The 17213-nt window shown below is 48.5% G+C and overlaps 1 protein-coding gene across 3 annotated transcripts; it reads right to left on the minus strand.

Annotated features, from left to right (window-relative positions):
- Nucleotides 1-1323: 1323 nt before the first annotated feature.
- On the minus strand, nt 1324-14544 carry SLC25A44 (solute carrier family 25 member 44; the record flags this gene model as incomplete). 3 transcript variants are annotated; one of them, XM_084242642.1, is made up of 3 exons in its annotated part: nt 1324-1515; nt 4475-4602; nt 13911-14544. In XM_084242642.1, the coding sequence occupies 3 exons, from the start codon at nt 14533-14535 to the stop codon at nt 1324-1326; spliced, it is 945 nt and encodes a 314-aa protein (XP_084098768.1). The 3 variants fall into 3 exon arrangements, with proteins under 3 accessions (XP_084098768.1, XP_084098767.1, XP_084098766.1); XM_084242641.1 differs by having other exon boundaries at nt 4475-4626; XM_084242640.1 differs by lacking the exon at nt 1324-1515 and having other exon boundaries at nt 4578-4597; nt 13911-14535.
- Between the last annotated feature and the right edge of the window lie 2669 nt (nt 14545-17213).

Consider the following 17213-nt stretch of genomic DNA (forward strand, 5'->3'; position numbering starts at 1 on the left):
TTTACTGCACCTCTCTCCTGTGACCCACACTTGGAGGAGGAGGAGGTGGGGAGTAGCAGGGAGGATGAGAATGGGAAGAAGGAGCTCTTATCATCTCACTCCTGAGAGCTTTGACAGATAATCTCGGCAGTATCAGGCTGGTAAATGCAGTGGTCTTGGTCTTGGGTGACTTTCCGATCTGCTCTTTATTCTTCCAGCATCCCTCCAGAGGGTACCGTGACTGGGATGGCTCTTCACAGTGGGGAGAAGAAAAACACAGACAGTTCCACATTTCAGGGATTCCTATTGTGAAACAACATGTTTCCAGGAGTCCAAGTGATTGTGTATGTCAAGTGGCTGGGCCGAGAACCTCCACGCCCTCGCCTAGGCTGTGGCCTGGGGAGTTGCACATATTCTCTTGGCATTTTCCAATCCAACTACCCTTGACCTGACTTTTCAGGGCTGTGCTCCATGTCCAGTGTGCTGCCAGCCTGTGCCTACCACTCTTATCACCTGGGCCAGGGGAAACTAACAGCTTATATTGTCCTGGGGTTGCCAGGGCTAAAGGGAAAATGGAAGGGACGGGGAAGAGGGATTGAGGGAAGAGCTATATTACAGTTTTCCACATGTACGGGGGACAGGTGGGCTCTGACTGCAGGACTGGCATTTTAGCAGGAGTAAGACAAGTAGCCTGATTCACATGTGTTAAAAAAATCCACAAAATAAAGTACCCACATTTCTCCCCAACCTAGTAACTCTCCAAAGGAAGACTAGTGTTCCAGAGAACCAGAAGTTTATGCTTCTCTTATTCCCTATGCAAAAGTGTCTGGCACCTTGCCTCCAGTGGCAGGGACAAGCATAGTAGTCTGATGGGCATTTCAGTCCCAAAATAAAAATGAGCAAGCCTAAGAGATGAAGCAGGGTGGGCTGTTTGGAAAGTAGGCTGGGAGCCCCAGAGGAAAAACTAGCAGTAGTCAGCAAGCTCTATATACAGCTCTTTTCAGGATCTGAGGGATACAGCTGGAGGCAGAAGCCAGAAGTGTGAAGAGGGCAGGTGGAGTGGGACTGGGAGTGAGGGTGGGTTTCCTTAGGGCAGGACTAAGTACAGGGACTGAGTGAAGGAGCCCAGTTTGGCAAAAGAATTAAAAATAATGAAGGCAGGGAATCCAGGTATGGAACCTCTTCCATAAGAGCAGTTCAAAGTCTCTGTCCCGGTCCCAGACAGGCCACCTGCCCCGGACAGGGCTAGGTCAGTGGTGGGGGCACTTGGAGAGGATTCTCTCCTCCCCACTCCACCCCTGACCCAGGTAGTATTGGGAAGCAGCAGGCTTCTCCCTATCATTGTTACCAGTGCCTTGAGTCCACCAGCTCAGGTCGAAGGCTGAGTTTCTTGAGGCTCTCGTAGCCCACCACAATGACAATGGTGGAGGGCGTCGCTGAGATGATTCTGGCTGACAGGCCCTTCATGAGGCCCCAAGGACCCTCTTCTGCCATCAGCTGTCTGAAAGTCAGGATGATGGAGTTCTTGCCTTCAACCTGGAAAAGTCAGCACAGTGGAGGGCTGCGGCCCGCACTTAGAGCCCCTCTGCGCGATCTCCCTCTGCCTTAGGTTGGCGTCGGAAGGAACAGCCAGAGGGACAGTATACCACAGTGACTGCAGATGGACTCTGGTGCACACTGCCCAGGTTTAAATTCTGGTCCACAGTCTATTTAATTCTTTGCATTCAGTTTCCTCAAATATAAAACAGTGATAATTGACCAATGCCATCTGACCAGTAAAAAAGAATATTCTTGAATAAGAAGAGTGTCCAGTAGACAGTAAGCATTGAATAAATGTTAACTATAGAGGCCTCCCTGGTGGCTCAGGGGTTAAAGTCAGCGCTATCTGCAGCCACTGTTGCCCAAGTTTGATCCAGGGCCAGGGAGGTGACCCACATGGTGCAGTAGACCTCTCCTGTCTCGTCCACTGCTCCCCTCAGCAGTATATTTAATAGATCTGTCTGTTCTGCCCCCTACTCTGTCTCTGGTGAATCCTCTCAAACTTCAGCCCCTGTACCTCTAATCTATCTAACCTATATGCCATTTCTTATATGCATTTAAAAAAATAAACCTTAAGGGCCTCCCCAGTGGCGCAGCGGTTGAGCGCTGGGTTACGAAGCTGCCCTTAGCCTCTGCAGTGCCGGTTCGATCCCCGGCTGCTCCCGGCCACCGGAAGAGGGTCCCACATGGCGCGCAGACCTCTCCTGCCTCCCACTGCTCCCCTCAGCAGTGTACTTCGGTCCTTCTGCCTGCTCTGTTCCCCGCTCTGGCTCTGGTGAATTCTCTCACCTTCCCGCGCTTCTGACTGTACCCAGTGTTTGTATAAATAAATAAATAAATCCTTAATAAATAAATAAATAAATTAATTAATTAACAAACCTTAAATAAATAAATAAATGTCAGCTATTGTTATTGTCAGCAGGTAAGCATATAGCACGAGTCTTGGGAAGGCTGGATTAAACCATCTCTAAGGTCTTCTACAGCTCCCCCAAATTGTGATTTTTTTTTAAAAAAGATTTTTTTTTTTTTATTTATGCATCCAAGATCTGGGGAATAAGCCAGAGGTGTATTGGCCAAGGCGGGTGGTTAGAGGATTTACCAGAGACAGAGTGGGGAGCAGAACAGGCAGACTGAATAAAATACACTGCTGAGGGGAGCAGTAGGCGAGTCAGGAGAGGTCAGCTGTGCCATGTGGGTCAGCTCCCTGGCTGGGGATCAAACATGCTGCAGTGGCTGTGGATAGCTTCATTATGATGAGACTTAACCCCTTGCAATACCAGAGAGGCCCTCAAATAGTGATTTTGATTCTAATTATCTCAACCCCTCTGAAACTCCAGTTAGAGCCTCCCCTCTGACCCTGTTGTCTCCCATGCACCCTGTGGCCTCTCTTCCTTATCATACTGGAAGCTTTGCTAGGTAAGAGCTCACCGCTCTTCTCTCTCAACAGTCCTGCCACACTCCCTGCCACCAAAGTACACCTTTAGAGATGTTCCCTCCGACCCTCAGCCAATGCAGGCGATGTACTCCCTGATCATACCTCTCCTATCCGCTGTGGCCTTCACTGCGGTGCTCCACGCCTCCCTGTGCCCTTCAGCACACTCCTTCACAATGCTCTCATCCCATCACCTCTGCTCCCCAACCCTCCCACTCATCCACAGCCCCGCCCAGGCTCTCCAAGCACGCCTCCATTCCTCACGTGCACTCTGTCTCCTCTAGCTTCGGAGGGCCTCAAAACAGTGGCCTGTCTTTCCCCTTGGATCTCCTGCTGGAACACCCAGACAAGGCTCAGGAGACAATAGGGACAGAACCTGTGAGTTTTATTATTTGCAAACCAATCAGGTGTCAATTTATTCATTTTTAAATGGAGGTGGGGGGAGGGAATGAGGCAGGTCTTTTCTAGAGATAAAAATAACGATTTATGAGCCACCCCATCCTATCATCTGGTACCAGGGAATCTGACCTCACCTCCAACTCGTTAAAGTTATTTTCCTTGGGCTTCCCTGGTGGCCTAGGGGTTAAGTTTCCAGCGCTATGACTGCTTCTGCCTTAGTTTGATCCCTGGCCAGGGAGCTAACCCACACATGGCACAGCAGACCTCTCCTGTCACCTGCTGCTTCCCTCTGCAGTGTATTTCAGTAAATCAACCTGTTCTGCTCCCCACTCTGTCTGGTGAATCCCCTCACCCCTGCCCCTCTAGCCTATACCCCAGTTCTTCTATGCAAAAATAAATAAAATCTTTAAAAAAAGTTATTTTCCTTCCCTGCCCTCATCACAACCCAATGACCCCACTGGCCTGGACATCTTGTTGCTAACCTTTCCTCTTAAGCTGCCTAAATCAAATGTCAAAGACCCCCTCCCCCCCACGGATAGTACAATCTACCACTTATATATTATACATCATCATTCAGAGCCCACCTCCTGGGTCTAGGTGCTGTGTAACTGTCCTTGAGTTGACTGAAGACAGGGACTTTAATTTCTGGACAGTAGCACCCAAGTTAGTATTTTTGCTGAGTCCACACAGCACAATTTAAGGACAGTCACTCTCATTGTCTGAGAGATCCCACAGCCTAGTGGAGAAACCAGACAGACTTGGGAAATTAAATGAAATAGATGTTTCTAGTAATCACAAACCTACAGGTAAGGAAAGGGTGACTGGCAGGCTCTGCTAATAGGATTAAGATTGGAAGGAACTAGCAAGAATTCTTAGAGACACAGGCAAGTAAAGAAGTAGAGGTCTGCAATGTAGCAGAGAGGATGAGAAATATCCTAGGTGCTCCCAAGTGCCCTGCTGGTTTCTGTAAACAGCAACAGTAACTGCAAGAAGGAGCTTGGATGACCAGGACAAAGTTAACTGGACTACAGGGCCACAAAAAGGATGGGGACATGGGGGAGGGGCCAAAGATCACACTTCTGATGGTTAATCTGAGAGGAAAGTGGGGAAGGAAACTGCTCTTACCTGCACTCGGGTTCGGATCACATCCATGGGATTGGTGAGGATAGAAGCAGTGGCTGCGGCCAAGGGCCCGGAGATGGCTTGAAAGACAATGTGAGGACACTCCTTAGGACAGAGGTGGGAGAGCTGTTCTGGAATCAAAGGAAAGACATTGTCTCAAGACATGAGGTATCACCCTGGCTGGCCTCACGTTGTTTCTACCAGTTGTCCTTCCCCCTGATAACAAATCCTCCTTCCTTAACCACCTTAGGCCCCACAGCCCCTGTTTTCTCTTTCATCTGCTTCCATCTATACCAACAAAAATTACAAATCTAAGCTCCCATCCAGAAATCATCTCCAACATTATCACCTACTTTTTTTTTTAAAGATTTATTTATTTATGCATATAAGAACTGGGGTACAGGCCAGCGGTGTGGAGGGTGAGAGGATTCACCAGAGACAGAACAGAACAGGCAGACTGACTGAAATACACTGCTGAGGGGAGCAGCAGGTGAGGCAGGAGAGGTCTGCTGTGCTATGTGGGTAGCTCCCTGGCCGGCGGGGAGTCGAACTCATGCTGCAGAGGCTGTGGACAGCTTCACAGTGCTGTGCTTAACCCCTTGCACCACCATATCACCCATTTTGAACAGGACAAGATTGCTCTGGAGAAGGGGATTTCAAAATCACTTAGCTTGCTGACAGCTTTCATCTGACAGAAATCCTGATGTAAAAATCTTATTATGCCTGTGTTCTGCTCCTCTCAACTCACAAACTAGAGAACATACACTTAATTCTTTCCTTACATGTGCACTTATTATCACAATGTGTCTAAGGACATATTAAGAACTGGGCCACTCCAGCAGGTGGGTGCTTCCGTGCATCCCTTTTCCTACCTACTGACTTCTGAACCATGTGAATATTAAAAAAAAAAAAAAATTACAGGGCTTCCCTGGTGGTCTAGGGGTTACGTCTCAGTGCTATTACCTTGATGGCCTAAGTTCAATCCCGGCCAGGGAGGTAATCCACATGGCAAAGCAGGCCCTTTCTGTCTCGCCTGCTGCCCCTTCAGCAGTGTACTTCAGTAGAACTGCCTGTTCTGCTCCCCACTATCTCTGTCTTTCACCCCCCGCACCTCTGGCTTACACCCCAGCTCTTGTATGCATAAATAAATCTTTGAAAAAAAAAAACAACAAAAAACAAAATGTGTGACTATGTCAGGAGGTGATATATGGTAACTAGATATAAAAAATAAAGCAGGAGAGGGCCTCCCCGGTGGCGCAGCGGTTGAGTGCTGGGTTGTGAGGCTGCCCCCGGCCTCTGAGGCGCCAGTTCGATCGCCGGCTGCTCCCCGGCCACCGGAGGGGGATCCCACATGGCGCGCAGACCTCTCCTGCCGCCCGCTGCTCCCCTCAGCAGTGTACTTCGGTCTTTCTGCCTGCTCTGCTCCCCACTCTGGCTCTGGTGGGTTCTCTCGCCTTCCCGCGCTTCTGACTGTGCCCAGTGCATGTGTGGACAAAACAAACAAATATAATAAATAAATAAATAAAACATGCCTCTATTAAAAAAAAAAACTATAAAAAAATAAAGCAGGAGGGCCTCCCCGGTGGCGCAGCGGTTGAGCGCTGGGTTGCGAAGCTGCTCGCGCCAGTTCGATCCCCGACTGCTCCCCCGCCACCAGAGGAGGGTCCCGCATGGTGCGCAGAACTCTCCTGCCGCCCGCTGCTCCCCTCAGCAGTGTACTTCGGTCCTTCTGCCTGCTCTGCTCCCTGCTCTGGCTCTGGTGAATTCTCTCACCCTTCCATGCTTCTGACTGTACCCAGTGCTTGTATAAATCAATAAAATAAATAAATAAAAATAAACCTTAAAAAAAAAATAAAGTACATTATTTAAAAAAAAAAATAAAGCAGGAAAGGAAGATAGGAGAACAGCAAGGGTGGAGGTGACTACGTAAAAGAGTTGTGGGGCCTCCATGGTGTGCAAGGGGTTAAGTCTCAGCACTATGAAGCTATCACCCACCACTGCAGCATGAGTTCAATCCCCGGCCAGGGAGATGACCACAGCAGACCTTTCCTGTCTTGCCCGCCACTCCCCTCAACAGTGTATTTCAGTAGATCTGTCTGTTCTGCTCCCCACTCTGTCTCTGGTGAATCCTCTCCCCGCCCTCCCCACACCTTTGGTCTATACCCCAGTTCTTGTATGCATAAATAAATAAATCTTAAAAAAAAAAAAGAGTTGTGAAAGTCCTCTTCAAGAAAATAAAATCTGGGGGCCTCCCTGGTGGCACAAGGGGTTAAAGCACTGCACTATGAAGCAATCCAAAGCCTCTACAGCACAAGTCCAATCCCCAGCCAGCCAGGGAGCAACCCACATGGCGCAGCAGACCTCTTCAGTCTTGCCCACTGCTCCCCTCAGCAGTGTGTTTCACTCAGTCTGCCTGTTCTGCTCCCCACTCTATCTCTTGTATGCATAAATAAATAAATCTTTAAAAAAAAAAAGAAGATAAAATCTGAGGGAGGTGTGTGCAAGCCACATGGATCTGTGGAGAGAGCTTTTCAAGCAAAGGTAAAAATCCTATCAAAGGCCCTGAGGCAGGAGCATGCCTGGAGTCTTCAAGGTCAGTATACAGGGCAGAGCCAATGAAGGGAGGCGCAGCAGGTAGGGTCCAAGATGTAAGTCGCTGAGGGCCTTGAAGCCACAGTGAGTGAGACTGGATGTAAAACAGGTTATCATCGCAGAGTCCTTCAGTTTTCGCTTTACAATTCAGCCACCATATCTTTTTTTTTTTTTTATGATTTATTTATTTATTTCTACAAGCACTGGGTACAGTCAGAAGCGTGGGAGGGTGAGAGAATTCACCAGAGCCAGAGCGGGGAGCAGAGCAGGCAGAAGGACCGAAGTACACTGCTGAGGGCAGCAGTGGGCGGCAGGAGAGGTCTGTGCGCCATGCGGGACCCTCCTCCGGTGGCCGGGGAGCAGCCGGGGATCGAACCGGCGCCACAGAGGCTGCGGGCAGCTTCGCAACCCAGCATTCAACCGCTGCGCCACCGGGGAGACCCTCAGCCACCATATCTTTAAGAATTTTGTTTTCAGACTTCTCATTTTGGCAGTTTGTGGTCAGGAAACTAAAGAGTAGGGGACAAGTAGAAGGTGGGCGCTGGCAGGGCAGAGTGCAGGTCTCCAGTTTCCCTGAGCCTGGCCAGAGCACCTCTCCCTCGGCTTCCATCACCCTCTTCCCCAGGGTCCGCACACAAACAGAAACAAAGTGAATTGGGAGTCTTGTTTCTTCTCAGAAAGCATTTTGCAATCACTAGCAGGTAACATCCAGACTGGCACTGCCAGCCTCATGTGCCTGTCTGCACTTGCCCCCAGACCTGCCATCGGCAGCAGGACTCAGACTCCAATTCCTGGGGTTTAGGGGAAGAACGAAAAAATAAAGGCAAGAGGGTGGGGAACAAAGCCCTTTGTCTTTCCTTCTCCTCTATTCATTGAGCAAATGCTTATTAAGGCAGAAGATAAACCCAGGCTGACCTGGTAAAAAGTTCTTCCTGGTTAAATGACTTTGGACAAGTAATACAAATGAATATTTACTTAATGCTTACCAGATGCCAGGTAAACACTAGCCATAAAAACTTAGAAATGGACAGGAAAATACCTTCATGGAACTTAAATCTAAAATGAAAGAGCTGGAAGTCATAGATATAATAATTTCAAATTATGACAAGTGCTATGAAGGAAACAAGGGACTAAAAAAAGAAAATAGAAAGAGCCCTCTTTCCAAAAGGGTAGTCTTTGCAAAGGTAATGTGTAAGCTAAGGCCAGAAGCTGGAGAAGTACCCAGCCACACAAAAGGATATTCCAGTCAGAAAGAACATTATTTGCAAAGGTCTCGCAGGAGAAGCACTTGGTATGTGTCTGGAACTGAGAGAGAGGCAGTGAGGAAGACCAGGCAGTGAAGGAGAGCGCAGCATGAGATGGGCTGGAGAAGTAGACAGGAACACCTACAGTGACCGTGGGAAGCATTAGATTTTACTCTAAGTGTCTAGATGGCAACAATAGTAGATTTTTTTTTAAAAAAAAAAAGATTTATTTATCCATGCATACAAGAACCAGGGTATAGGCCAGATGTGCCGGAGGGTAAGAGGATTCACCAGAGACAGAGTGGAGAACAAAACAGGCAGACTGAGCAAAATACACTGCTGAGGGTAGCAGTGGGCGAGTCAGATCAGGAGAGGTCTGCTGCACCATGGGGGTCACCTCCCTGGCCGGGGATTGAGCTGTGTTTATTTATTTATTCATTCATTCATTCATTCATTCATTCATTTATTTAAAAGTTTTATTTATTTATGCATACAAGAGCTGGGGTACAGGACAGAGGTGTGGGGGGTGAGAGGATTCACCAGAGACAGAGTGGGGAACAGAACAGGCAGATTGACTGAAATACACTGTTGAGGGGAGCATTGGGCGAGTCAGGAGAGGTCTGCTGTGCCATGTGGGTAGCTCCCTGCCCGGGGATCGAACTCATGATGCAGTGGCTGCAGATAGCTTCATAGGTTGCATCTTAGCCCCTTGCACCACCAGGGAGGCCCGGAGAGTGCTGAGACTTTAACCCCTGTGCCACGAGAAGGCCCCAGCAGCATTAGCAGATTTTAAGCAAAAAGGGTAATAAGAGGGTCTCCCTGGTGGCGCAGGGGGTTGAATAATGTACTGTGAAGCAGTCCGCAGCCTCTGCAGCACAAGTTTGATCCCCGGCCAGACAGGGAGCTACCCACATGGTGCAGCAGACCTCTCCTGACTTGCCCGCTGCTCCCCTCAGCAGTTTATTTCGGTCAGTCTGCCTGTTCTGTTCCCCACTCTGTCTCTGGTGAATCCTCTCACCATCCACACCTCTGGCCTGTACCCCAGGCTCTTGTATGCATAGATGAATGGATCTTTGAAAGGAAATAAATAAAATAAAATGGAAAATACAATCATTTATTCTAAAAAAAAAAAAAAAAAAGGGTAACAAGAGCCAATCTACTCGTTCAAATAAGAAATACTGGGCCTCCCCTGTGGCGCAGCAGTTGAGCGCTGGGCTTCCAAGCTGCCCGCAGCCTCTGCAGCGCTGGTTTGATCCCCGGTCACCAGCAAGGGTCCCACATGGTGCGACAGACCTCTCCTGCCGCGCCCACTGCTCCCCTCAGCAGTGTATTTCATCAGTCTGCCTGTTCCGTTCCCCGCTCTGGCTCTCGTGAATTCTCTCACCCTTCCGCGCTTCTGACTGTATCCAGTGCTTGTATAAATAAATAAATAAATCTTAAAAAAAAAAAAACAACAACAACAAATACCCACTGAGCACTTGCTAATTACCAAACCTTGAGTCACAAGTTGGGAGGAACAATAGTGAACATAACCAGACAAGGACCCTGTGCTCACAGAAGCTGCAGCCTAGTAGGAGACTGTTGTGTGGTTTCATGAGAACATATAAAAAGGGAACAAAACTAAACTGGTACATCAGGGAAAATATCCTATGAGGACACACAAATCATAGGGTTGTTGTGAGAACAAAATAATGAGGGAGATGCAAGGTCTGGGCACAGAGACTGGCTCATCATGGGCATTCAATAAATGTTAGGCTCCTCCCCTCGACCCTTCCAAGAACTCTCCAGTCAATAACATTTCAATAAAGCTGGGGAAAAATGCATTTTTTGAAGATTTATTTATGTATGCATACAAGAGCTGGGGTACAGGCCAGAGGTGCTCAGGAGTGAGAGGATTCACCAGAGACAGGGTGGGCAGCAGAACAAGCAGACTGACTGAAATACACTGCTGAGGTGAGCAGCGGGTGAGACAGGAGAGTTCTGCTGCACCACGTGGCTAGCTCCCTGTCCAGCCGGGGATCGAACTCATGCTGTAGTAGCTGCTGATAGCTTCATAGTGCTGCGTCTTAACCCCTTGTGCCACCAAGAGTCCCCTGCATTTTTTTTTTTAAAGAACCTTCCCACTAGTAGAAGAGATATGGCACAAACAAGTGACATCAAGGCAAATGTTCTACCTGCCTTATGAAAGACGTAAGCTTCGTCACTGGGTGGAAAGGAGGGAAAGATCTCCAGTTAAAGGCTCTACGGAGAGCCTGGGAGAAGCAGCAACAGGAGCACTTTAAGGTAAGCCATGATTTCACCAGGGCTCAATGAACCCAGAAGGCACCGGGACAGAGGGATGCCAGGAACATAGCTGAGGGGCAGAGGTGACGCCTGGCTGGGGGACCGTGGCAATGGCACAGGTGATTCACAGTGAAGCAGCAGGTTTCACTGTGAAGGGAGCATGACATCAGGCCAAAGCATGTGGACTTTACTCAGCTAGCAGGGGCAGCCACTCAATATCACAACTAGGGTTAGAAAGTGATTCCGTTAGGGGCCTCCCTGGTGGCGCAAGGGGTTAAGACTCAGCACTATGAAGCTATCCGCAGAGTTTGATCCTGGCCAGAGAGCTAACCCACATGGCGCAGCAGACGTCTCCTGTCTCGCCTGCTGCTCCCGTCAGCAGTGTATTTCAGTAGATTTGCCTGCTCTGCTCCCCACTCTGTCTCTGGTGAATTCTCTCACCAACCCCCCAACACCTCTAGCCTACACCCCAGCTCTTGTATGCAAAAATAAATAAATCTTTTTTTTTTTAATTTTTTAAATTTTATTTATTTATTTATACAAGCACTGGGTATAGTCAGAAGCGCGGGTGGGTGAGAGAATTCACCAGAGCCAGAGCGGGGAGCAGAGCAGGCAGAAGGACCGAAGTACACTGCTGAGGGGAGCAGCGGGCGGCAGGAGAGGTCTGCGCGCCATGTGGGACCCTCCGTCAGGTGGCCGGGGAGCAGCCGGGGATCAAACCGGCGCTGCAGAGGCTGCAGGCAGCTTCACAGCCCAGCGCTCAACCGCTGCGCCACCAGGAGAAGCCCTAAAATAAATCTTAAAAGAAACCCAAGAGGGCCTCCCTGGTGGCGCAAGGCATTAAGACGCAACCTATGAAAGTATCCGCAGCCACTGCAGCACCAATTTCGATCCCCGGCCAGGGGGCAACCCAAATGGTGCAGCAGACCTCTGACCTCTCCTGACTCGCCCGCTGCTCCCCTGAGCAGTGTATTTCTTTTTTTTTTTTTTTAAAGATTTATTTATTTATACAAGAATCGAGGTACAGGCCAGATGCGCGGGAGGGTGAGAGGATTCACCAGAGACAGAGCAGGGAACAGAACAGGCAGACTGATGAAATACGCTGCTGAGGGGAGGAGCAGGCATGACAGGAGAGGTCTGCTAAGCCATGTGGGACCATCGCCGGCCAGCCAGGATTGAACCTTCACTGCAGAGGCTGCAGACAGCTTCACAGGACGGTGCTCAACCACCTGCGCCACCAGGGGAGGCCTTCAGCAGTGTATTTCAATCAATCTGCTTGTTCTGTTCCCCACTCTGTCTCTGGTGAACCCTCCCACCTCCAGCACCTCTGGCCTGTATCCCAGTGCTTGTATGTATAAATAAATAAATCTTTAAAAAAAATTTTTTAAAAAATAAGAAAAGAAAGTGATTTTGTTATAGCTGTGTGCAGGAGTAGCAGGAAGAGACATAGAGGGGACAGCTTGAGGCTGATGCATTCCAGAAGGAGGTAACAGAGGCACGGTCTCTAGGAAGCAATGGTAATGGAAAGTCACTCTGGGGGTCAAGATGTGGGACAAGGAAGAGAGGGTGGCCAAGCACAATTTCCAAGACTTCAGTCTCAGTGATTTGGAGAATGACATAGGCACTGACATGAGAAGGAACATTTGTCTGGGGTAAAGAATGGTTAATTGAATAAAATCTCCAATGTAAACACATGCACTAGCAGTCAGACTGTCTGTCCAGAGCTCTGAGCAGGCTCTAGTCTGTAACAGAAATAGATTTTGGATATATCAGAATCATACAACTACAATTTAAATGAAATCAAATGAGGAGAAAAGGGCTAAAACAGAGAAAATGCTTACATTTCCTAGGAAAGTTTTTTTTTTTTTTTTTTTTAACATTGGATGTTTATGTTGGGAAACAACATAATGAGGCCGGTGAGGGGAGGGGGAGAAAAATAGGAAAGCAAGAGAAGTAATGATTATAGGTTAGGAAGTCGTTACAAAATTTGGTCAGGAAAGTTCCAGATGGGATGGGACAAAATGCACACTGTGAAGGGCCAGGAGCAGGGGTGATGCAGGTGTAGACTGCTCAAGGCTGTGGATGTCACAGGGCAGCCAATACACAGCTCCTGCCCTTGGTGATGTATATGCCCTTTCAGAAGGAAATCTGCAGTACACTTGTTGCAGCTCTCAAAACCTTTTGACTCAAGGTTTTTAAGTATTTTTAAGAAATACTTAGGGCCTCCCAGGTGGCGCAGTGGTTGAGCGCTGGGTTGCGAAGCTGCCCGCGGCCTCTGCGGCGCCAGTTCAATCCCTGGCTGCTCCCCGACCACCGGAGGAGGGTCCCACATGGCGAGCAGACCTCTCCTGCCGCCCGCTGCTCCCCTCAGCAGTGTACTTCGGTCCTTCTGCCTGTTCTGCTCCCTGCTCTGGCTCTGGTGAATTCTCTCACCCTCCCGCGCTTCTGACTGTACCCAGTGCATGTATAAACAAACAAACAAACTAAATAAAGCATGCCTCTATAAAAAAAAAAAAAATTAAAAAAAAAATACTTAAAAAGTAAAATGTCTTATAACAAAATGCATTATAGGAGTGTAGAGGTCCAAGTTTATATCACATCTTGAATTTAACAATGCTGAGGAAAGGCACCCAACTCAAAAGCTCCATCAAGTTTATCTTCAAATCCCAAAAGTCCTATGAATTGTCTCTTTCCCCATCTTCCAGTTCTCTGCCAGTATTCCACAAACCCTCACGGCACCAAGTACAACCTCTATTTCTATAGCCATCTACTTTTTTTTTTTTTTAAATAAACTAACCACAAGTGCCTCTATTTTATTTTATTTTATTTTTTTAAAGATTTATTTTATTTATTTATACAAGCACTGGGTATAGTCAGAAGCGCGGGATGGTGAGAGAATTCACCAGCATCAGAGCAGGGAGCAGAACAGGCAGAAGGACCGAAGTATAGTGCTGAGGGCAGCAGCGGGCGGCAGGAGAGGTCTGTGCGCCATGTGGGACCCTCCTCTGGTGGCCGGGGAGCAGCCGGGAATTGAACCGGTGCTGCAGAGGCTGTGGGCAGCTTCACAACCCAGCGCTCAACCACTGCGCCACCGGGGAGGCACTCTATAGCCATCTACTTTGTGTGACTTCCCCCTTCACTTTATTATGAGCTCCTCGATGGCAAGAACCAGGTATCAATCATCTTTGAATTTGGAAACAAACTTTGGCTGAATGGTTGACCCATGCTCCCATTCAATGTGCCATCCAACACAGAGAGAATAGTATCTCAACCCCACTCATAAACCCAGCCTCCACCCTACTCCCCTGGCCCCTGTTTACCTGCGTAGAAGTGATAGAAGGGCCACCAGACAGCACTGTTTGGGATGTACGTAAGCAGGGAAGCCACGTAACCTCTATAGAAGCCTCGAAGCCCATCAGCCTGCAGGATCTGCCTGATGATATCCTTGGTTTGGCCAAAGGCAATTACCCCACGTCCCTCTGTGTTCCCACGCACTTGGAAACGACCCATTTTGTCACCCTTTCGCTGCATCATCAGGTGCTGGGAGACCACATCGATGGGCACTGTGATGCTCTGAGCCACGAGAGAGGCTGAGCCACCAGCCACCAGCGATTTGACTGTGTTGCTCTGGCTATAGTCAGCTACAAACTTCCGGGTGAGCTCATAGGTGGTGACGTAGCATTGGCCAGAGATGAGGGTGAAGGTGTTGACCAGGAACCCCCGGTAGAGGCCGGTTACCCCGTCTGCTCGCAGAATCTTGATGAAGGCATCAAAGGTCCCATGGTAGAGGCTCTTGCCCTTCTGAACCTGCAACCGAGTGCGGATGAGGGTGAATGGGTAGACGCTGACGCGGATCATCATTGTCATCGCCACGCCAAACACATAGAACTTCTTCTTGTCCAGGTGCTCCCACTCAATGATCTGGATGTTGCGTTTGTCCTCCATCGTGCCTGCAGACCTGGGGGCTTGAGCAGAGTAGAGGGATGTAAGGAAGGAGGTCAGAACTTGGAACCTTCTTCTCCTGACCAGGCTCTGAAACCCCATTCTCAGGCTTCCTCTTGGTGGGCCTCACCTCCCCAAAGCTTAGACTTCACTCAGCCTGGTACTGCCAACTATGCCTGAATCTCTCTTCACACATCACAACACAGCCCCTTCTTCTTACACTCAGGCCCCTGCTTAGAAATCCTTCCTCACCTGAGTGATTCCTTGGCTCCATTCCCACCTCAACTCCTGACCCCCAGCTTATAGGTTCATGTCTTCTGCTGCCTCTGCCGGGCCCTGGTGGCAGGGCCCATTCTTCTTCCCTGGTTCACTGAGCAGAGCTCAGGATGCTCCAGACAAACTGAGCAGTTGGCAGGATATGGGGCTTTTAACTGGGCTAATGGAATGTCACTAAGTTATGTTTAAACCATCCCTACAGGTTGAAGGGAAGCACTCCATTTTTATTTTCCTGAATAGAAGAGAAGGCACCACCTTTGGTCTTTCCTCCTCATCTGTCACCATCTATCATGGCTTCACTTTACTTTATCTCTGGTCCCCTGACCCACACTCACTACATGTATATTCTCCAGCCGGCACAGAAGAAAATGTAGGGAAGAAGGTAAGTGGGGCTTTCATACCCCAGGGCACCTCCCACTACCACCTCCTCTTCTGCCAATGAAAAGAGTTAGAAAATTAAGAATAAGTCAAAGGTCAGAGTCCTCTTTGGTTATTAGATAACTCACTCCAGAGAAAGCAAAGAACGCCCCGGGAGCTGAGTAGTGCCCCTGAAGAGCCTTGAGAACTATCAGAGAACTTACTTAGCCCCTTTCAATCCCCAAAATATAAATCATAACTCCAGGCCTAGATAATGAAGGGAGATTCAAGTGATAGAGAAGACTGCCTTTAAGAAACACCCAGAGACATAGTAGCCCTCTGGGAAATGGATATAAAATACAAAGATAAAGAGATAAAGAAACCAAGGCAAATTAATGTATATGTTTGTTTGGGTTTTTTCAAAGATTTTATTTATTTTTGCATAGAAGAACTGGGGTATAGGCCAGAGGTACAGGAGGTGAGAGCATTCACCAGAGACAGAGTGGGGGAATAGGACAGGCAGATCTAGGGCCTCCCTGGTTCAATCCCCGGCCGGCCAGGGAGGTAACAGACCTCTCCTGTCTCACCTGCTGCTCCCCTCAGCAGTGTATTTCAGTCAGTCTGCCTGTTCTGTTCCCTATTCTCTCTAGTGAATCCTCTCACCTCCCATACCTCTGGCCTGTACCAGAGTTCTTGTATGAATGAATAAATAAATCTTTTTTTTTTTAAGATTTATTTATTTATTTATACAAGTACTGGGGTACAGTCAGAAGCACAGGAGGGTGAGAGAATTCACCAGAGCCAGAGTGGGGAGCAGAACAGGCAGACAGACAAAGTACACCGCTGAGGGGAGCAGAGGGCACGGCAGGAGAGGTCTGTGCACCATATGGGACCCTAGCCAGCAGCCGGGGATCAAACCAGCGCTGCAGCGGCTGCAGGCAGCTTCGCAGCCAGCGCTCAACCGCTGCACCACCGGGGAGGCCCCAATAAATCTTTTAAAAAACAAATTAACAGGAGGATCTACTGAAACACACTGCTGAGGGGAGCAGCGGGTAAGACAGGAGGGGTCTGCTGTGCCATGTGGGTTATCTCCCTGGCTGGGATTGAACTCAGTCCATAGAGATGATACTGCTGAGACTTAACCTCTAGGCCACCAAGGAGGCCCAAATTAATGTATAATGTCATCTAATGTCTAGTGTATCTACTGCCTAAAATTTCAAACAACACTAATAAGCCTACCAATGTGATAATTACAAAATCAGGAGCTTCCAACTGAAGAACTGCCAAGTAAGAAGACATCATAAATACTATATAGTAACAATATAATGTTTCTTATGTAAGATAATGGACATTTTCAGTCAGAAGGGAAGGTGAGAATTTAAATTCTAGGAAGAGAACACCCAGTCAGGGGCTGAGAAAACTCCCTAAGGGCTGGGAAAGGAGGTAGCCATGTCCAGAGACAATGCCAGAAGCCTGACATCTTCTACACAAGGAGTCCCCATGCCAATGCCTTGGCATATCTCCTATCAAGCATCTAATCAACTGCCTTCCCCAACCAAAGGTCCCAAGTAGCTCTAATAGTTTCTGGTCTACCACCAAAGTCAGTGGGGATGCAAGGCGCTCTTTTCAGAATTCCCCAAGCTGGACTGTGTCACTTTCATCAAAGTATGAGCTACCTGCAGTACAAACTGAGTACATGTAGGCAGAGGGAAGACTCAGATGATGTACATGTCATCAAGCCTTCCTTGTCTGAATGAAGGAGGAAAACAGACAGTGGAAGGGAGACAACAATGGCTTGGAGGTGACGAGAGAAGTGTGTTGGCCAAAATGGAGACTAGAATGAGATTCTAGGTACCAGTGTTCTAGGAACACTGAGGTGCCACTTGCTACAGGGCACAAGTCACCTTTCCTCCCCAGTCTCAATTTGGAGGCCCTTTAAGTGAAGGTTTCATCATCATCCCCGCCCCAGAGCATTTGTCACCCAGACTTCCAAGGTCATGTCTACACTACTACTGAGACAAAGAGACACTGTGATTCATTGAATACCT

Source organism: Talpa europaea (assembly GCF_964194135.1).
Source record: "Talpa europaea genome assembly, chromosome: 9".
NCBI classification, from domain to species: Eukaryota; Metazoa; Chordata; class Mammalia; order Eulipotyphla; family Talpidae; genus Talpa; species Talpa europaea.